Source organism: Gekko japonicus, unplaced genomic scaffold (assembly GCF_001447785.1).
Source record: "Gekko japonicus isolate JY-2015 unplaced genomic scaffold, Gekko_japonicus_V1.1 scaffold1304, whole genome shotgun sequence".
NCBI lineage: Eukaryota > Metazoa > Chordata > Lepidosauria > Squamata > Gekkonidae > Gekko > Gekko japonicus.
In genome coordinates this window covers 471378-493923 of record NW_015171543.1, presented here as the reverse complement: position 1 = coordinate 493923, position 22546 = coordinate 471378, and the positions used below count along the sequence as shown (strand labels likewise).

The following is a 22546-nucleotide window of genomic DNA, read 5'->3' as shown; positions in this document are numbered from 1 at the left end:
AACGACACCATAGCAACTTGAAACCATGTCCATTGTGATCCTTGTGTGCTAACTGTGCAAACATCAACCAGATTGCCAATAAAATGGTTCATGCCCACAAGACACATTTCATTTCCCACCTTTGATCTATTTACTTCTTCTGTTTATAGAAACTGTAGCATTCTTCTGCAAAATATATTTATTCAGCTTAAGAAGGACATTCAAGGGAAAACCAATAAACCTCTCACTCACTGAGATTTGAACAGAAGGCTTCAGGTTTGTTTCCCTAACAACATGGATGAGGAACTTGATCTCACCAACGTACCCCTGATGGTTGGTGTACGGTTTCAAGGCTTCTAAAGACTTAACACCCCTGGAGTAAATCCAGAGACCTTCTTGCACACTCCAGCAGTAGACTTCTGAATGCTAAACATGATCCACTGAGAAAAACAGAGCAGCGCAAGCAAGATGAAATCAAGGCACTTGCTTGGCATCAGCTGTAACCAGACGTTTCATGATGGGCGAAAAAATCAAATTCAAAGATGGAGAGAAATCCCAGCTGGCTTTGTTTTGCAATGCAAAAGAAGAGATCCTGTTGAGCAAGAAGCTTAGGGCCCTGGAGTCCCTGAAGAAGCAGGCAGAAAATGCACTCAGTCTCGATCAAAGAATCTTGTATAAGAGGTTTACCATCAAGCTCAGGAGGTCCGAACTGGCTCATGCCAGGCTGCTCGGCAATAAAGACCTTGTGAAACTGCTTTCCCAGAGCCTGTTTCCAGACTTGCATTCTGTCGTGACTGATGGCAGTGAGAAAGCTGTCAGGGTTATTTTACAGAACGCAGAAACCTCGAGAGCTCTTTCTGCTCCGTCTAGGATCCAAGGCAATCTGGCTCCAGTCTCATTTGCCAAGAAGCGCATTTGTGAAGGCTTGCAAGGGAAGGAAGCAGAGACTATGAAAGATGTGCAGAAATGCCTTGGGCACACTGAGGAAATAAAGACACAAATGGGGGAGCAGAGGACAAATGGCTCAGGTGGCAAAAATGCTTTAACTAGTGAGAAAGAGATGCACTTCAGCAAATCTGTCCTCTTTCTTGAACGCAGACGGCCGTACACCACCAATTATGAAAAATACAACAGGCAGTCTAATATGAATGACAGCTACCAAGAGACGTTTGTGAAAAAAACATCCAAACAGCAGGTTCCAGCACTGCCTGTGAAGCCTTTTCCCCCTGAAGGATTTGTCGACAAAGACTTTCCGGAGCCAAAATGTCTGAGTGGCAGAAACAAAAAATGTTATAAGCAGAGACCCAAGTCTAGGAATCTTTTCTTGGGGTTGAACAACACGCTACTTGGAAGACACCCAAGCATGAATAATCACACAGTGCTAAAGAATGATGGCCTTTTAAATAATAAAGTCAAGCTCTTTGTCCAGAAAATTACAGATCTACAACACGAACAATGCTGTACTTTGCAAGATTATTATTCTGAGCGACTCCAGGAAAAGTTAGGGAAAAGATATTATAATGTAAATCAGAACTCTCTACTGGATACTGAGCAGGAGGAAAGCAAATGGAATCCAGTAGGTCCAGAAACCAACCACCGAAGCATTACGATAAAGAAACTGGATGGAAATTTCATGGGAAAAGATAGTCCCATCAAGATGGGAATATCATAATGAGATAGTTACTAAAGAGAATCTCATGGAAAGAAACCGGCCGAACAATAACCCTTATCAGCTGATCAAAAATGAAGATTTGGGGAGAATTGGGTTGGATGCAGCAACCTGGTAAGCACTGGAAATGACTTTGGAACGTGTACCTAGCACAGTTCTGCTTGCGCAAGAAGAGCTGAACCTCTGAAGCAACTCACAGCACGTAAATATAATTTTTAACAAAACAATGTGCATATGGAGCAACTGAATGTGCAACAGATGGTTCACAATTGAAATTAGTTTTGAAATTGCATCAGATGAAATACATTGCACTATGTCTTGTGCATGTGGAAAAGGTGGCAGATACAACTGCTTTCGCTTAGCATAAGCAGCCAGTGACAACTAACTTTATTGCTCCTGCATGTACAATGAGGTGAGCCTGTGAAAATCTTCCTTGGGGTCTCACTTGCTGTTCCTCAAGACTGTGCTAAATGTTACATGTGCTGCAGGAACTGGCATCCCGGCAGCAAACTTTCCAACCCTGAGCTGCACTGTTTAGCAAAACATGTTGCATGGGTTGGGGCCGTCACCGAGGGCTTCATCACCTTCCATGGTGACTGCCAATTACACTGAGCAGTGGAGGGGGGGGGAACTGTTGTATGGTGGCTCTTACTTGCATGGCATATTCTTTTAAAGAAATCTGCCAGAGCTACAGTCCCATGGCAACGGTAATGTCTGATCTGACTGCAAGACAGTTCTAAGACTTTTAAAGCGTCAGTGATTTTTTTTTTGTTATCAGTGTTAACTTTCAGAGTGTGCCACAGTATATTATAAGGCGGCTTCCCTTTATAATAAATTTTTATTCTATGCAAAGAAATTTCTACTAGATTTCAGTTTCACATTTTAGCCATTTGCTGACTAAAATTCAGCACATTTCAGGAACTGTGAGAACAAATGTTAAACTCTCTTGATTCTTGCTGTAGCTTTAAAATGAGCAGAGAGATGAATGAGTGGTTCTCTACATTTTGTTGCTTATATCCCACTAACCATTTTATCAAAGAAACCAGGTCCCATTATGATAGAAACAGAAAGCCCAGTTTTCTGAAAAAGGGCGTTTATATGTTCAGTGGCATTCTCATACTGTACTTATCATTTATGGTAAATTTTACGGACAAACAGCATCACAGAAGCACAGTGGCTAATCCCTGGCAAGTAAGGTCAGCAAAAGGAAGCACATCAAAGATACTTGCTGGTAGGCATAAGGAATGGGGGAGGGGGATTAGGAGAAACAGAGAGAGTCAAGGTTACTACTTGCAGGCCAAAAAGTCAGATGGATAATCCGTGGTGAGTAGGATTGGCAGGATATGGCATGTCACACTTGCAGATGAACACACAGAAGCAGGGAGAGCAAGTTCCTGGTAATGGTTACTAGGAACCCACTTAGAATACTTCTGCATTCCACTGGTTTAGACCATCTCCCAATCAAGGGAGCTCTGGAAGTCTGCATAACTGCAATGGAGCCACAAAGAATGAAGAATGGCATCTAATGCAGAATCCTGGTTGCGCCCCCCCCCCACTCCCCAATCAGGATACTCAGCTACCATTTTTCCCTGAAAGGAGATTTTACTGAGAAAAGCCTGGGTTGAATATTTTGGCTTAAAACAGAAAAGACAATCTAAATATCACAAACTGCCCATGCAACCCATAGTTTTGCCATTAGTCCCAGCAATTCTCTCTCTCAAATTAGGAAACAAACCCAGGCAAGCTTCCCAAGATTCTGTAGAATGATAATGGTAAGTCTACAGCCATGCATTTTGAAAGGCTTAATGGCAGTTAAGTCTTCAGAAAAGATCCAGGTATACTATGGAAAACATGGAGTTTGCTACGTTTACACGGATCAGCGTAATATGATTCAGCAACAGAATGCTTTTTGTTGAATTCTGGAAATAGACAAAACTTGAATAAAAACATTTCTTGTTTCAACATTGAAATGTCGTGCCTAGCAGTGACCGTGGACAATTCTATTTAGAATTAAACACATTAAGCAAAATATATCTCCGAATTAAGAGGAAATTTGGAACATAGGCACGTACAGGAATCTCATCCCCATTTTGCTATTCTCCACAATGGGATAACCCACCACCCTTTCAGTTTTTCTCACAACTTTTTCTTACACTGAACTAACTGCCCAGTGTCTCCCACTGTCTTCCGCTTCTGCATCAACAACCAGACTATCTTCAGGCACAGAACCGAGCAATCCAAGTGCAGCACGGTTTCCTGTTACCGTTTGCTGCAATGTGACATATTCGGGTCCTGAGGTCTCCTCCTGTGGTTGGTGCCATGAGGTGCTTTTTGTGCAAGAGCACAAGAGCAGCTGGGGTAGGAGTGGGGAAGGCAGACGGTTACAATACGCCTCCAGCTGGTCTTGGGGGGGGGGGGGATGTACTACTATTTTTGCTACACTTCCCTTAATCTAAGAATCTTGCCTGTGAGTACAATCTCTTTCTTCATTCTACCCTGCAGGTTGCCTGGTATCACAGGACAGTGTATTAAGTGTGTGAAGTTCCATCTCTGAGCTCTCTCTACATGGAAATTGCCCCAACGGAGTTCATGCAGGATAGTTTCCTGATCTCTCATTCGTAACAATTGAGCAAAATGCTAAAAATGTGAGACATACCTCAGGTGGAACAGTGCAAAGGAAAGGGGGAAGGCCTCCTTAGGCCGTTACAATGAAAATGCCATGATTATACCCAGATTTTCAGAATTCCAGGTTTACTTTCTATAAAAAGGCAAATCCTAAAAAGAGCAGTATTCACCATTCAAATGCCTTGGAACTGCTCCAGCAATATTGTACCACAAAAGAAAAAAGGGGGCAGGACTTCTTTTCTTCGCTAGAGGGCAATCATAGCTGCCTCGAGAATGTATTTGGTCATAGTTTAGAATTCCCAGCAAAACTTAATGGCCTTTTCCAACGTCTGAAATGTCAAACAAGCATGTTTCTTAACTGGGCTTTGCTTGAAAAATGTTCTACAACCCGCCAGAGAGAACATCTTTTTTTAAGTATTGGAAAAGGTCTACTATAAGCAAGGCCTTCAAATGAATGAACAACAAAAAAAAGGACACAGAAGAAATAAATACATCTAGTACCTCCTTTGAAGCATTTACAAGTTTGGGATACATATTTAGAAATACTAACTGGTAAGTTGACTAAAAGAAATGTCACCCATTTAGTGTTTCATTTCTTTGGATGGCATTTGCAAATTGTGACCCATTTTGAGAGGTACATCAAAGAGCCACCAACACGATAACGGCAGAAAATCTCTCTACCAGTAAAGCAGCTTACTCTTGAATGGTTTCAGGTGAATGGGCTGTTAGGAGCTGCTTTATACCAAGGCTCAACATGTGGTTTAATTTAAATCAAAGTTCCTAGGCAAATAATTCCAATGATAGCCAATGGTAACTTATCAAGCTAAGAAAATCACTTTTCTTCTTTTTCACCGGATCATGGTGGAAAACATCACTGTTTTATTTAGCATTATAGTTACATAACAGTTGCCTGTTTCTATTACTAAAAAGAATTTAATAAAATAATCCTGAAAGACATATTTTCTCCTGCCAATGATTTCAAAATTTCACCTTTTAAATACCAATTTTGCACAAATCAGGTTGATTTGCTGTGTAGTACTAGTAGTAGTCGTCAGGCATAGCAATCACCAAGGCACAAGCTCAGTTCTGCACAACAGCTGTCACTTGCAGTTAGAAGAGGTACGCCAATTACAGTTCCGTGGGTAAAAAAATGCAGAGTCCCTTTAATTTTTATATTGCAACAGCAGCCATCACCAGCGTGCAGGGACTATCTGTAGAAAGGAAAAGGGATCCTTTGATACGGTGTGCAGATTTACATTCTGAACCTATGGCATGTCCATGTAATAGGCAAGTGACCTCAGGATTTACCTTCTACACAAAACAATGAATGTGTTAAAAGTATTACAATGCAAATGTGTCCTTAAAACATTATTTACCCCCTACTGCTGGAGGGGGGAGGGGTGGGGTGGCATCCCTTTGCTGCAGCACTGATCATATGCCTTGATCAAGGAACAACAAATCATTAAAGTAACTCGTAGGGAAGACCGGATTGTCTAGTTAAAACGTCAACGTAATAGGCCATTAAAATTTCATTTTAAGTGCACTTCCACATGCTTTTGTTTATAGACCCAACTTTCTATCCATTTTCTTCCACGTTTCACTCTATTCTAATGCGGTTTGGCTGAAAATGCACTTTCCCCCCAAGTAAACATTGTTTTTTTTAAAAAAAAACAAAACAAAACCCCAACCTAACCATGTTTACGCTTTCCATATAGCTAGGGAAACCCTGCTAATTAAAAAATACAGAATGCTACAAGACAAGACATGGGAAAGACAACATGTATAGTGAAATGAGGTTTTTTTTTTAATTGTTGTGCTGTGACTAAAGTAAAGTTCTCAAGGCTGCAGCTTAACATTCCAAGTTCTCCCTTCCATCTTTATTGATTCTAAAGATTTATTTTTTCCACAAATTTCTTTGGGGGCTAGAACAGCAGTCATTGCATCACACCATTTTTTTTTCCCCTCCAAGACTTCAAGTTTCAAAAGCAAAACCGTTCAAAAAAGTACAGTTCCTGATTTTGATTTGATTACCGGGACAAAAATGTAGCACAGACTTAAAAGGTTACACAATCTACAAATGATGGCAATATCTTCTGGGGCGGGTGGGGGGGGGGGGGGGAGAGAAGAATACAGTTTTGTTTTCTCGTAAATACTCAAAAAAAGGCTCAACTTCAAGCAGTAATAAACACAAGCAAAAGTGATTTAACCCTTTAAAATAAATATTCAGGAAAACCTCTCTGTACATACAAGTGAAAGAATATGTAACACTTTCACGCTAAAAGAAAAATAATTTGTTCATAGAAGCAGCTGAAATCTGCTGTTCCAGCCCAATGTCCCCAAGTGAAGAAGGGAGGCACAAACACGGGTGGACTACTGTAGCTTGCTATATCTTATGGCCTTTTGTGGGGGCTCGCTTTGTTTTTGGGGCAGGGACACCATCACCACCAATCTCTTTTATCCCTTTTGTTATTTTATTTATTGTATTACAGCATGCCAAATCCTTTGGCATATGTGATGGCCTTCAACAATCTCTCCTTAAGTTTTTCTTTGCTGGAGTACTCCGGAAGCAAAAGGACATTAAAGCATGTATGAGATGTAGGTAACCTAGGGAACAGAAGAGAAAGAGAAAAGAATTACCCTTCTGGGAGAGTATGCTGATTTGCTCTAAACAGCATTTGCCTTGGGGGGAAAAAAAATCCCACTGTTATTCTATAGGCAAGGTTTGAACTATGCCTTAATTTTACTTTTTAACACACCTCTTTATCAAAGCAGCATCGTTAATGGCAAAAGAATTAGAACGATCCTCAAAAACTTGTGACTTTAAAAAAGGGAAAGATTTGGAACATCTAAATTCTTACCTTTCTGTGTCAGGGCCATTTTTGGCTATAATCATTTTTAGTTTTCCAAGTCCTCCTACTGGTGCTCTATCTGTGCCTGTTGTAAACTGGAGGAACAGTCTTTTTTGCTCATCTGTAAATGAATGGACTATTTCCCAAAATTCCCTATAGAGGTGAAAAGGAAACAACATAAAAATGCTGGGCAGAAGTAAAAGATTACTTGTACAAATAGTACCCTGTATTTTCTAGAGATAACTTTTTGGTCCCTTAAACTGTAATAAATCTCGGTCATCCTACGCAGAAAGAAACATAGCTGACTCAATCCAGTTATGGACATAAAGAAACAGAAAGAAGTTTCTGCATATGTATTCTTAGCAAAGCTTCTTCTAGAAGCAAGCTGCAGCCTAAACAGAACTTTGGTCAGATTATCAGTGGCTGCATTTCTGAGAGATCATTTAGAAGGAGTGGGATTTCAGAAACACGAGCAACTGATAATGCCTGAAAATCACCCACATCAAATACAACAAGGTCTAGAGCAGTCTGTATACGACTGCCATAAGAGTTCTCTAGAGTAAACACATCTCACTCTGACATGGTCCCCTCACACTAACAACAGGCTATACAGGTGCGCAGTAGCAGCAGCCCCCCTTGCAGTAAACGCACAGGAAGTGGCAGGTGGCCCAATCTCTGCCTTCAAACCCATTCCAGCAGTATTTTCTCTCTGTTTCAGGGCTACGACTGAAGAGGGTAGTGAACAGCTGGCCCGTTGTTCCTTTCTAAGCTATCCGATGTTCCTCTCAGCCACAGAAGGGTCCCTTGTCTTCAGTCTATTTACACAAGCAATTATTGAAGACATTTTGGAATTCGGGAGTCTGTTGGTCCCCCTCGTTTTGAGCACCCCCTGGTTTTCCCAAATAGTCATGCCAGCTATCTAAATAACATACACATTTTTTTGTCCATATTCTGACCACTGATGCATATCTGGAGTAACAGAGATGACAGATCACCTCATCTTATTCTGTGATTGATGGCTGCTGCTCAGAGACCTCTGGATTACATCTATCCTGAGTAAGTATCAGCTGCCTGTCGAATCTCCCGTGATCTCTTTCTTGTCAGCAGACACCAGTTTGGAAATGACCTGTTGCCAAATTCTTTGGGCTTGTAGTTTCTTTATGTCATTCCGGAGAAGGGTTTTAAGTCTCTATTCTGTATTTTAACATTTACTGCTTTGTATTTTATCTGTATTTGAATCTGTATTGCCTTTGCTCAAGACCTTCGGTCAGACGAGTGTAATAATAAAGAAAAGGGCACATTTTTCTGTTTTACCTGTGAGTATAAAAGATTCACACTGCAAACACCTAAATCTCCCCTCCAACACTCACAAGTGTGTTGTATATGAACATCATATTTGTGAATTTACATGACATGTTTGAGACACACTGTTTTCTCCATTCCACTGATGCAAAGCTAAAACCCATACCTAATAATAAGGGAGTCTCTGGTATAGCCGCCATCATATTCTGTAGTTTCTTCTAGGGCTTGAAAGTCTAGATTCTGGAAATACAAGACAGTGTATCACCACCACCACCCCTTGCTTTAGGATCAAGCAGCAACAGGCAACTGGTCATTTATATGCACATATAAAATATCTTACCCGACTTCCGCAAATAAGCAATTCAATCTCTTCTGGTCTAAATAAATATTTTAGGGGAGACTCATTGGTTACCATGTGAAACCCTCTTCGAAAGGCCTTGAACTGTTTCTCCACTGATTTGTTGAGAATGTAGTCAGAATACAGATTGACAAATTCCTGTTCAGTGAGAAGCAAAAACAATGCCAATTGTCCTGAGTGGTTTCAAAGCAAAGGGTTATATAATCCCCCCCCCCAATTGACTTTTTCCTGTTTCAACATTGTCTTCACAGCACAGAGATAATTACAGAAAATTAATTAACTTGCATTTAAATAATTAAGGATGGTGGCAATTTTGAAAACACTTCAAAGCATTTCCTCCCCCCTTTGGGTTAGATTACTCACAAACCCCAGCAAACTTACATTATTTCTGTTAGTGTGCCAAATGTTTTGCAACAGCCACTTCTACAGGACTTTAAGTATTTCAAAAGAACCCTAGATTAACAGTATTCCAAATGAACTTTGCAAGATAGATGCACTGGAATCCCTTATTTCAATGGCACAAGGAATCTACACCAGCCCCAAAGACTAGGGGAAAAGCAGCACCTTGTGGCTTTTACTCTCCCCATTAATTAATATAATTAATTTGCACACCATTGAATATATAGCATAAACCTTGACAAAGTAAGGGGGGAAAAACATCTTCCTCAGAAACTTAGCTGTGATCAATGTAACACAAGTTTCCAGCCTTAGGGCTTTGAAGATAAACTGGAAGTGCGCGAGAAACGCATTGCAGGAGTCCTAAATAGGATTTTCAGGGTTTGGGGGAGATATCAGTGCTGTGGATAGCTTATTTGCGCCTCACCACAACCTGCAGAAGAACGGGATATGCAAACACATTGTAGAATTCTGCAGACTGGCAGATCATGCAAAAATATTTAATCTGCATAATATATCAAGGTCACATGATTGGGCTGGCTCTGGTGTAACTGCAATTCTGGGGTAATGGCTCCAAGCAGTCACTTCACAACTGAAGGCATGCCCTTTGAAATTACCTTTCTGTTTTCATTTGTAATAGGGATTTTATCTCCATTTTCCTTTAGATCATGCATCATTGGATTACCAAAGAGATCCGTATGAGATATCTGGAAGGTTATCATCATATCATCTTCCACACTCCCCTCATACTGCAATAAGTCTCTTAAACTCTGATAGAGAACCTAAAATGAAAGAGGCATACTTCATACAACTTTAAAACCTCAACCACAATATTGGTAATACAGTGTATGAGACAATAACCTACGTGCGGCTTAAAACAAACAAGACTTTATTCCTGTAAAAGCTTTTGTGGACTAGAATCTACTTTATCGATGACAGTGAGTGTAGATACTGACATTCAAAGTAGCTGTTATATGGTAGACACACATAAGCTGCCTGATGCCTTCCAATTTTTTTTTTAAAGGTGAAAAGCAATCATGGGAAGCTGCAAATTTGATCAGTGGAAAGGAAGGACGTAATTCGGTTTTGTCCATTAGGCTCCCCCCCCCAATCAAAATCTCTGTGTGGCTTTTCTACCTATGGAGGGATACCACAACAGTGTTACGTGGGTTTACTTGACTCTGTCAAGAAAGGGGGCCTTACAAGTCTCTCAGTCGGTTACTAAGTGTTCCTTTGACTATTTTAAGCAGCATGATAAGCCTCCTTTTGTACATCTGTAGAGGAAAAAAGGCTTCCTGGCATCCAGTGTCCAATGTATGCAAGATCTTTTAATTGACACTTAAGGACATTTTTGAAGAAATGCAAGCTTCTTCCATTTTGGGAGGGGGACGGGACGGGACACAACAACACAGAATATCCAGTAGTACTTTTTTTTAATGTGTACTATCCTTTTAAGATAATTTTTTACTCTGTACAACAGTACATTTAAACCAGTATAGGCAATTATAAATAAATACTGACACCTTCTAGCTAACATTCCTAGATGCCAAAATCTTCCTTTGTTCACAGCCAAGAGAGCTAAAAACCTCAGAGATGTATTAGTTAGAGGCAGGCTTCCAGTAGTGAAGGACATCAGCTATATAAGGGGGAATCAAACACCTAAAGGTTTTTTCCATGTGGCAGTTGTTCTCTATGTGCTTGTGCCGAGGCTAAAAAATCCTTTCAAAATTCCTCCAAGACTAGAACTTTCCTTATAAATTCTTTCTGTACCTGTAACCACAGAGGAGTAATCTATTCTATCAGATGTCCCTGTGACAAAATGAATGTGGGGATGACTTCTAGACCAGTGAAAGTAAGAATTGGTGAGCATAAGAGTTGTATTAGATTAAAGAAAAGGAATGCTCCACTTGTCAATCACTATCTTGACTTTGGACATACTGAAAAAACATCTGAACTTCTGGATTACAGAAACAATTCAAACTACAACTTCAAACATGCTCAGATGTGTTCAAAAAAGAGAGATATTTTGGATACATCATCTACAGACATTAACTCCTCAAGGACTGGACCTGCTGCTTTCGAGAAAATGTATACGTCATTTTGTATTTGGTAGTGCTGACCTTGTGATTCCCCCCCCCATTCTTTTTGAAGAAGAAGGAGATTAGATTCATACCCCGCCCTTCCCTACCCAAAGGTGTCTCAGAGCGGCTTACAAACTCCTTTCCCTTCCCCTCCTCACAACAGACACCCTGTGAGGTAGGTGGGGCTGAGAGAGCTCTCGACAGAAACTGCTTTTTTTCAAGAACAGCTTTTATCAGAACTACAGCTTGCCCAAGGTCATCCAGCCAGGTGCAAGTGGAGGAGTGGGGAATCAAACCCGGTTCTCCTAGATTAGAGTCTGCGCACTTAACCACTACACCAAACTGGCTCTCTCTCTCCTCCTTACCCCCTCCCACTACAGAAAATTTAAAAATCCCTCCCTTGGCAACAGCATTATGCAGTGCATGTGGGTGATTGCATCATCCCTAGGTCCTACTATATACTGATGTAACGTTAGCAGTCTGCAACTTGATTACTACCTTTGATGGAAGAGACACACATCCAGACACACTAGGTATTAATTACCAGGTTGGTTGGCTAATTTAAATGCTCTATGACTAAAAAATTATTTCTATAATTATACTACTTATAAATCTAACAATTATATAGTTGCCACTTTGATGTAGAACAATTTGGAGAGCATATGCAGTTACCATGAGAGATTATCCATGGCCTACTATGTAAACTTTTAGCAACTGTACATCACGTGAGGTAACAACAGCAAATTTTTTCTGGTATTTTTAATTTTTCTGTTATGTGCATTTATTATGTGCAATTGATATGTAATAATTTGGCTTTTTTCTCTCTCTTTTGGCAATTCCAGAAAGCAACACCTGGCTCTAAAGAAGATCTTTATTCATACATTTATTTCTGCATGTGTGTTGTTTTAGAATAGTAATATTGGCCACTGAGAAAGGCCCTAAGGGGCTGAAACGCATATGGTCTACTGGTCATAAGATATACCCGTCAATTGTATATGTAAAACTTTCAGCTCTGTGTGTAAAAAGTTTTAAGAGTCTGATATTTGGATCATTTCTTTAAACCTATTTTATCTTCTACTCATGTGTACACCATAATAAACATTTGTATTTTTAGAATAACTTATTTTGTTAGCTTGACCCTCATATATCACAGCCATATCTTGGGTTGAGTCCCCACCCCACCCCACCCCACTTTTTTTCTCGGTATCTTGCAGTACTTGCCACCTTTTTTACAAGTGCATTATCCTTTTAAGATATATTTTTTTTACTCTGAATATTTTGCAATACTCACCACCGTCTCAGCCTATCTGGCTCACACGACAGCAGCTCTTCCTCCCTCCCACCTTCCACCCTTGTTGTGCTGATGGAGAAGCACTGTCTGTGCAAGTGCAGACAATGCTGCTGTTTTTTGGGGTTTTTTTTAATCCCTCCTCCAATTTTGTTTAACTTTTCTGACTTTTCAGCAAACCTGGGAGTTCCTCTAAGTTTGTTAAGGTATCCCTGTTCTCTGTACATGGCACCAGTCTGCGGATTTAAGTATCTGCAGATGGGGCCATATTGATACTGATTGCCTCAGAAGGCTGTTGGCATGATTATGTTAATTGCGCCAAAAATGCTGTATAAATACAAAGTATTATTTTGTATCAGCCAACATACAATAAAACCAAAGACTTCCAAACTGTAGGAAAACTGGAATATGTTGAACTTACAGGGTGAGAGTCTGCGAGATCACGGAAAGTTCCTTTTTTGCCCATTAGCTTTCTGTAGACCACCATTGGAAAATGAACATCCAGAATACAGTTATTGTAAATCGCCAGACCCAGGACAATTCCAATCAATGTAAACTGTCCCTCAGTTTCAAAAGAGGATGGGTTAAACCAAAACAATTTTGTTGACTCGTCGTAAGTGAACATACCTATGAAAAATTTTAATGTATGTAAAACTAGAAGCCAGCAAGACATTTTTCTAATTTTGGAAGCATATAAACAGTGATCTCTCTTGCATCTGCAAGGCTAAAAATTAAGACTTTCTAAAAGAAAAAGGCGTTCACGTGTGTCTTGGTGACTATCTATATAGCCAGAAAATCAGCACAGTACAACTCTTATGGGGATGTTCAGTAAGCACACAAGAAGGAGCCTGGAGGTAACATTTCACATAGACATCTGAGACCAGAGCTAGTTTTCTACCTACAAGGAATCTGATGTAGTAAACGTTCAAACATGATCTCCACCTGCATGGTACAGTAGGCTTAGTCATAGAAAGGCTTTCCATGTGATTTTTGCTGAATTGTCACAAGGTTGTGTCAATGGCTTGAGAACAAAAAAGCAACCATAAGGGCACAACAGAAGAAGCAACTTTGATATGAATAGTATCTGAGCCTTGCTTGATAGATATCAAGGCTGGTCTACACATGCAGCAAAATGAGATGGAATGGATTGTATTCTTCGGAGTTCAAACTGGGGGGGGGAAGAGATCCTGTTTGTGTATGCAGAAAAACTCCCTGCAAGTAGAAAACTAGCACAAAAAGGGAGTAGAGGTTGCTAGAACTTTTTTCCTGATCTACTTTCCCTTGCATGTATTTTTGTAATCATAGTTTATTTAAAACATCTTTATTTCACCTTTCCATCCAATCAAGGTCCCCAAGATGGCACACATAAAAACATTCAAAACATTTAAACATATAAAATAATTCAATAAAACTAGATCAACATCCAATACTAGGATCAGGGAGGCGGGCCAGTAACGGTAGAGGGAGAGAGATGGCTCTCCCTGAGGATGGAGTTCCACACTTTTGGTGCCATGACCAGAAAAGCCCTTTTTCGCATTGCCACTTGTCTAGCCTCAGATGGAGGGGCAACCGAAGCAGGGCCTTGGAAGAACACCAGAGTGAATGGACAGGTTCATATGGGAGAAGGCTGTCTTTAAGGTATGTTGGTACATATATTTACATAAAGCAATCCATTCTACCACTTCATTTTGGAGTATGGGTAGATCAGACATTATCCACGTGGTCTGGAAGTAAGGCAGATGGGTTCCCGTAAAGGAATCAAAACCCAGGGAGAAAAATGGCCAGAATCAATAAGGAGAGCAACTGTCACCTGCATTATCCTATAAAAATTACATACCAATATCAGGGTTGAAGATTTCCTCTACGACTAGCTGAAAAAACTCTTTGGAAACACCTCCTTCATCAACCCCTTGTTCTCCTTCAAATTCCACATATAATTGCTTTTTCAAGTCTGCTGGATTTTCCATGGCAATCATTTCTAACTATTGGATGAGAAACAAAATAATATTTTAGTACATCCACTTTATACGCACTGGATATAGCAAAGAGATAATTTATCTTTCAACACAATGTACAAACAAGGATGAAACAGCCACAGTTTTAACTGCCAAGATATACTTTAACAGCAAACGGAGAAAACCAAATAGTCTGATGAACTAATTCTTCAAAAGACAGTCACAATAAGCACATGTTATAAAAACATTCCAACTGTTAGAAAGAACAGCAGAGCCCTTAAAGAGGTTCATAGCTAGAGGACAGGCAAGCTCATCCTGCGAGGTGGCTGGGGGAGGAGGAGGCAGATAAAACTGGCTGGGACTGACATGGATGACGGTGGTAAAGGGAGCCTCAGCCCTGCCTACTTGCCTGAGAGATCTTTTATTTTATTACTTTTATTATGAATCACCTAATCCCGGAGTGCTCAGGGCTCTGAGCAATAAACAACAACAGAGATACATATAATAAAATACATATCACAATAAACCACTTATTAAAACTATTGAATTTTAGACTGTGTCATCACCTTGAGGGAGAGGTAGGGAGAAAGCATGAAGGGGGGGGGGATGGCCAGTCAGAATGGTGTCTGTCGCTGTCCTCAACCAAAGGCCTGAAAACATCTCTGCCTTGCAGGCCGTGCGGAACTGCATCAGGTCCCACAGGGCATGGATGTTATTTGGAAGAGAGTTCCACCAGGACAGCTGGATGTCTTTCGGGCCAGGGATGACCAATACGTTGTTCACTGCAGAGTGTTAAGTTCTTCGGGGGATGTACCAGAGGATGAGGTTCTGAAGATACGTGGGTCCCAGACCGCTCAAGGCCTTAAAGGCCAATACCAAGACCTTGAACCTGACCCGGTACTCCACTGGGAGCCAGTGTAACGGATGCAGCGCAGGTTGTATGTGTGCTGTCCGTGACACTCCCGTCAGGAATCATGCCACCACATTCTGGATCAATTGGAGTTTCCAGATCAGTCTCAAGGATAAGCCAGTGTAAAGTGAGATACAGTAATCCAATCTGGAGGTGACTGTTGCGTGGATTACTGTGGCTAGGTCGGGGCGAGACAGGAAATGGGCCAGTTGCCACGCTTGGGCGGGTGGAAAAATGCCAGCTTGGCAACATTCATCATCTGGACCTTCAAAATAAAGGATGTATCCAAGACCACACCCAAACTTCTGACAGTTTGTGCCGGTAGCAATGGCATACTGTCAAGGGTGGGCAGTCGGCACCCCAGCCCTGAATCTCCCCCTCCAGCCACAGAACCTCCATCTTAATTGGATTCAGTCTCAGCTGACTCTTTCTTAGCCATCACATCACGGCCTCTAGACCCTTGGCCAGGTTATGTATCTGGGCAGCCACCCGTTAACAGATACAGCTAGGTGTCATCAGCATACTGGTGATGACACCCCAGCCCAAAACTCCATGCCAGCTGGGCAAGGGGGCACATATAGATTGGAGAGAGGACTGCCCGCCAGAGGGACCCCACATGTTAAGGGGTTCCTAGCTGACACCCTCTCCTAGCGCTACCCTTTGTCCCCAACCAAGGAAAAATGAGGTAAGCCGGTTCAAGTCTACCCCATGAACTCCTATGTTGGTGAGGGGGTGGGTCAAAACATTGTGGTCAGCTGTGTCAAACGCTGCTGTGAGAGCAAGTAACAGCCGTGCCAACCTGCCTCACTCCAGCTGTCTGCGGAGATTGTCCATCAGAGCAGCACTGTCTCTGTCCTGTGTCATCCAGGAAACTCTGGAGCTGCTTGGCTACCACTCACTCCATTACCTTATCCAGAAATGACAGATTCGAAACTGGGAAGTAACTGGAGGGATCTGTAGGATACAATGGTGTTTTTCAAGAGCAGTACCACCACAGCCTCTTTCAATCCCTCTGGGTAGACCCCTGACTCCAGGGACAGATAGATGATGTCCACCAGCGGGCCCTGTATTCTCTTACAGCTGGTTTTTGCCAGCCATGAGGGACATGGGTCTAAGAGGCATGTGGCTGGCTTAACGGCACGCAAGATTCTGTCTACATCAGCACAGGAAAGCTGACTGAAGTTATCAAATACTGAGTCCAAAAGTAGCCAAGGAGCCTCCAGTTCACATACTGTATCAACACTGGCAGGCAGGTTGTGGTGGAGCGACCAGACTTTATCTGCAAAAAAAGCTCACAAAGGCCTCACAGCTAATGGTCAAGATGCTAATATTTTGATTTCGCTCCATGAGAGATGTTAAGGATCTAATTGCCCTAAACAATTGTGCTCAGTGAGAGCTAATGGATGCAATGAAGGCGGAATAAAATCCTCATTTATGCAGCCTTCACCACCATTTCACAGGATTTCATAAGTGTCCTATAAGATGTTATTGCATTTTCATCTTGTATGTGCCACCAAACTCTCTCAAAAATTGTCTGAGTTTCTGCTTCATTCCCTTGAGTTCCATAGTATAACAGAGGGATGACCTTAGACAAGAACGGAGAGGATGAGTGAAAAACTGCTCTTTCCAGGCAGGCAACCTCAGGTTTGGGGATGGAGAGAAGATAGACAAATATAAGGCAATGAAGTTTACACAGTTAGTTTGTCCAGACAACCAACTTGGAAAGAGCAGTTCTTCCTCAAGCAGCTGCTTTCAAAGTTTGCAGGTATAATCCTAGGAGGATGGCTCCCAGTATCTCAACCCTGCGAGTACTCCCCTCCCCGCCATTTTAACTCATTTGCCAACACCCAAATAAGCCACAGAACTTTGGTGTGCACTTTTAATAATTTGTAACAGACTTAATAGAGATCTTGGGGATAGGCACAGATCTAGAGAGGACCCATGGCCTACAGAAGGTGCTGATAGCATGAGTGCAGGTGCTTGAGAGCATTCACAGATACACTTGTGCATCTTCTTGTTCTTTATCAGGAATGTTCTAAAGGCTTGTGATATGACTGCTCATCTACAGTTCTACAGAATTCACTCCTGTCTTCCCCACTTTCAAAATAAATACTATCATGATATTCTGCAAACTGGGGACCATTAACCTCACCAATGTCTGGATTTTCATTTAGCCCAGTTCCTTAAAGCTCCCTGCATATATACTATCTACCATGGTAGGGGATTGGATGTGGATAAGATGACTGATGCTAAACTAAGACAGAATCTGAACACGACCAACAGGGCAACTATCATGTACGGGTTCAGTCTCTCCGAGTTACTGAGCTCTGCATTTTTAGAATGCTTCTGGATATATCACAGTGCCAAAATTGTAGCAGTGGCTAGCAAAGCATTTCATCAGTTCCAGTGGGTGAGAATGGAACATTTGCGACGGGTTCAGTCTCTCCGAGTTACTGAGCTTTGCATTTTTAGAATGCTTCTGGATATACAGTGCCAAAATTGTAGCAGTGGCTAGAAATGCATTTCATCAGTTCCAGTGGGTGAGAATGGAACATTTGTGATGCAGTTCTGGAAGCAATCCATCACACCGTAAGATAGTTGGCCATTTCCTTGGTTAAATCATGGTAAAGTATTTTTAAGAATTACATTACTTGGAATAAAAACATGAACAGCAGCAGGTTTGATGACCATGTAAATTAAAACCAAATTAATTCATTAAATACTTTAAAAAGTTATAATAACTTTGAGGTAAGGTTTCTATAAATGTGAATGACAGTTGCTCTCTCTTTGCTTTTGATCTGGAACAGTAGTTCAGCCTACAGTTTATGTTTTTGAAAATATTAAACTAGAAACAAACTGAAACAGCAACTATTTTGAAAAAGGGAGATGCTTTAACAGCAACAAAGGTAGGGGCAATCGGCCTTCACTTCTGACCTTGCTTACAAAATAACACAACAGATGCTTTTAAACAATAAATGACCACCTACACAGCACAATTTTAATGTTTTAATGTTAAGTTGCCACAAGACCCTTTAAGTGGCAACTAAAAAAACCTAATACATATATACATACATTTTGGCTTCATGAAATATTTGACAATAATTTAATACAGTGAAATAGGTGGTCAGTTTGACTGATCAGCTGACTGGTAAGATATCCCTACTATAACACTCCCTTCTTGTGGCAGGTCTGAAGCTGCCATTAGTACAGGATGTGCAAGAGGAGGGAGGAAAAGCACTTTCCCTGATGAGCAATATCTATGGAATCACTGTAGCCCTGGCTGCCTATAACCCTCCGGCCACATTTCAAGACTGAAACGCTATCCCCACCCCAGCTTCTGTGCATCTGACAAAACTGTGCTAGAGATAATGACGCTCTGGCAGCCATACATTTTATTGCCAACACACATAATACAAATAACCTTTCAAAGAACTCATCACAAAATTCCAAATATTAGATCACTTGCAGTATGCAATGTTAAGCAGAATTATACCCTTCTAGCACCACTGAAGTTAATGGGCTTAGAAGGATGCTTAGGACAGCACAGTTTGTCTGGCAGTGAACCCTTGAACTATCTGCATTTCTGGAATGCAGAAGTGTTGTACATGCAATTGTCTTTTTATGTTTAGAGAAGAATATTTAAGTATCTGTTTACAGAGCAATAAAAACAGATCTTGAATTCAAACTAACCTCAGTAGTACTTCAATATTCAGCTAGCAGACAATTCAAAGCAAGTGAGCCATGCTCCTACACTACAGAAGAGTTGGCTTTTATACCCCGCTTTTCTCTGCCCTGAGGAGTCTCAAAGCAGCTTATAATTGCCTTCCTTTGTGAGGTAGGTGGGGCTGAGAGAGCTCCAGCTATCCGCAGATAGGGGCCACAGGTGGCTAACAGTATATAGAACAATATGGGTCCATGAAACTTGCGGGGAGGGATTCCCTTCCCCCCACATTCTCCATGGGCCCAGCACAACTCCCAGGCTGCGCAACCAAAGCCAGGCAGCCCTCCTCGCCAGTGAGCAAGCCTCCCTGCCCCTGAAGATCCCTCAGCTGCCACTGAAGCTAGGTGGCCCTCCATGCCGCTGGCTCCATTGCAGTTGCTGGCCTCTTCACTGGTGATCTCTCCTCCCTCCCCAAGATCGCTGAGCTACAGCTGCTGTGGCTGCCTCCCCTAAAGATCACCAAGCTACCACTGCCATGAATGCCAGTCTCCTCTCCAGAGAGCCTGCCTCCCTCCCCAGGACAGCTGAGCTACTGCGGCTCTGGCTGCTGGTCTCTTTGCTGGCAAGCCTGCCTTCCCTGAAAAGAGCTACTGCCACCGTGGCTACCAAACTCCTCTCCAGCAAGCCTGTCTCCCTCCATGGCTGCCGGCCTCCTAGTGCCAGCCCACCTGCCCCCAACATCACCGCAATGCTTGCTGCCCCACAGCTCCTCAACCTCCTTCACCGCCATAGAAGGTATGTGTTGATTGTGCATGTGCAGGCAAGGGTTTTTTTTTGGGGGGGGGGGTTTCACTCCCCCATGCAATTTTTTTTTTTTAATAGTTTTCAGATTTTCCTGCAAACCTGGGAGGTCCCCCACATTTGTAGAAAAATCTCTTTTCTCTTGGTGTGGGCGCAATCCATGAACGAGGGATTCCCTTCCCCCCACATTCTCCATGGGCCCAGCACAACTCCCAGGCTGCGCAACCAAAGCCAGGCAGCCCTCCTCGCCAGTGAGCAAGCCTCCCTGCCCCTGAAGATCCCTCAGCTGCCACTGAAGCTAGGTGGCCCTCCATGCCGCTGGCTCCATTGCAGTTGCTGGCCTCTTCACTGGTGATCTCTCCTCCCTCCCCAAGATCGCTGAGCTACAGCTGCTGTGGCTGCCTCCCCTAAAGATCACCAAGCTACCACTGCCATGAATGCCAGTCTCCTCTCCAGAGAGCCTGCCTCCCTCCCCAGGACAGCTGAGCTACTGCGGCTCTGGCTGCTGGTCTCTTTGCTGGCAAGCCTGCCTTCCCTGAAAAGAGCTACTGCCACCGTGGCTACCAAACTCCTCTCCAGCAATCCTGTCTCCCTCCATGGCTGCCGGGCTCCTAGGTGCCAGCCCACCTGCCCCCAACATCACTGCAATGCTAGCTGCCCCACAGCTCCTCAACTTCCTTCACCGCCATAGAAGGTACGTGTTGATTGTGCATGTGCAGGCAATTTTTTGGGGGGGGATTTTTTTCCGGGCCTTCACATCTCTATCTGGACATAAGCACTACTAGTATCATCAAGAGTACGTTCTCTTTACTCTTGCAGAAGTCGAACAGGATGGCTTGTTGCAACTGCCAGTTTCTGGATGTCTCAGAGGGAAAAGGCATTGGATTGGTGAGACTCCTTCCTGACCCTTGGGGTGACAATTAATGCTACTTTGGGGTCAACATACTCCTTGTAAATTCATAACACAGACTTTAAAAAAAAGAAAAAGAAAACGTTGTAGTTCCCAGAGAACATAAAAGTTTATAGGCAATATTAGAACTGGTCAAAGTTTTATTTTTACACTGCGGTAAGGCACCTCATAAATTTCAGCCATGTGGAACAAAGTCATTAAAATCAAAGACCAAGAATATGATATGAGCAATTAAATATGAATACGTGATTGAATTTCCTTTAAAAAGTAGTAGTTTTTACTGAGGCAAGGAGCATAAAAAGGTATTTTGTGGAGTACAACTGTAACCAACTAGCTGGGCAAATTATTCCTGGAGACAATATAATCTATATTCTTTAAGTGAACAGACACATCCAATATATGCTATCAATCTAATCCTACTGTTAGATTCAGAGAAAGATTTTGTTCTGGTGCAGTTGCAAAGCAAGTGAGTTGTACAACTTGTGACAGTTATTCCTTTAAGTACATACAAAACCAAATTTTTAAACAGAAATAAGAATTGGACCAGACTATTATATGAGGCGTGATCTGGTCCATGGGGTCGCAAAGAGTCGGACTCGACCGTGCGACTGAACAACGAGAACAACAAATTTATATGAGGGTTGTGCTCAAACAGAAATAAGAATTGGACCAGACTATTTATATGAGGGTTGTGCTGTCCCAGCATCAGAGAAATAAAGCAACTGCTTAACTGGAAAAGTTAAGGATTTATATTTTGTATTCTTGCCAAACTATACACTATAAATGCAAACTATAAGCACTGTTCCTTCAGTGAGCTGGCTGTCCTCGAGTAGGATTACAAATGCAGCAGAGTGGGGCCACCTGCAGACAAGCCAGGGGTTTCTACCTCCTTGGGGGTGAGGGAAAGCGAATGGACGCCACAGCCTGAGGAATACAGAATGGGCCCCAGGAGGCTTGGGATGTTCCCTCAATTCCTCGCATGCCCTCAAGCCTGTCACTCTTAACACCCCGCTTGATGATCCTGTGCCTTTCAGAGGCCACCCACGGGAAAAGCAGGAGTGACTAGGGCCCAGATCCTAGAACTCTGTTCCCTCTTGCACTTCTCTCTGGCGGCTGTGGTGGCTGTCCTCTGCTGTGGCACTCACTTCTTTGGCTGCTAGCACTTCTGGCTTGCATAAGGGCTCCTTCGAAAACACTGGTCTTATGCAAGCAGAAGTGCTAGCGGCTGAGGAAATGGGCGCCACAGCAGAGGACAATCCCTAAAAGCAGTCGGAGAGAAGCATAAGGGGGAAAACATATCTCAGCAGCCAAACTTATGTGCTTAGTGGATGCCCCAGAATGCAGAAAAATATTGGTTTTGTAATGCCGATGCCCATGTGGGGATGGGAGTCTGGAGACATTAATTAATTAATCATATTTATACTCCGCCCATCCCGCGAACGGCTCAGGGCGGCTAACAAAGCGGTACCATGTACCTAATAATATACCATAAAATCTTAAAAACTCTATAAAATCACATGCTCAATTAACAATTAACAATAAAGATAAAACTCACAGCAATAAAGGGAGAAGATTGGAAAGCAACGGCGCATCAACAAGCGGGTGGGAGCCTCAAGTGCTCCGTCCCTGCTTGAACCTCTTTCGTCTCGTTCGAGCCTCCCGTTTTCGACGGGAGAGCCCGACTAGCACCCTAGGAGTGGGAGCTGGAGTAGGGGGCGTCTTTCTGGCCCTCCCCCTGCAATTGGCAGGGTGGGGGAGGTGC

The 22546-nt window shown here is 42.4% G+C and overlaps 2 protein-coding genes across 6 annotated transcripts in view; one reads left to right on the top strand and one right to left on the bottom strand.

Annotated features, from left to right (window-relative positions):
• The first annotated feature begins 808 nt into the window (after window positions 1-808).
• On the top strand, window positions 809-4228 carry LOC107117519. The gene is made up of 2 exons (XM_015419656.1): window positions 809-1762; window positions 4151-4228. The coding sequence occupies exon 1, from the start codon at window positions 929-931 to the stop codon at window positions 1649-1651; it is 723 nt and encodes a 240-aa protein (XP_015275142.1). The 5' UTR covers window positions 809-928; the 3' UTR covers window positions 1652-1762; window positions 4151-4228.
• A 1710-nt stretch (window positions 4229-5938) lies between these two features.
• The window catches only part of UBE3A (ubiquitin protein ligase E3A), a 38392-nt gene continuing 21784 nt past the window's right edge, over window positions 5939-22546 (bottom strand). For all 5 annotated transcript variants that reach the window (XM_015419660.1, XM_015419658.1, XM_015419661.1 and 2 more), the window contains 7 exons: window positions 14385-14529; window positions 12969-13174; window positions 9796-9960; window positions 8765-8920; window positions 8591-8664; window positions 7132-7275; window positions 5939-6877 (listed from right to left, as the gene is read on the bottom strand). In XM_015419660.1, coding sequence (XP_015275146.1) covers window positions 6757-6877; window positions 7132-7275; window positions 8591-8664; window positions 8765-8920; window positions 9796-9960; window positions 12969-13174; window positions 14385-14529 — 1011 coding nt within the window. In that variant the 3' untranslated portion in view covers window positions 5939-6756. The remainder of the gene's footprint in view (window positions 6878-7131; window positions 7276-8590; window positions 8665-8764; window positions 8921-9795; window positions 9961-12968; window positions 13175-14384; window positions 14530-22546) is intronic.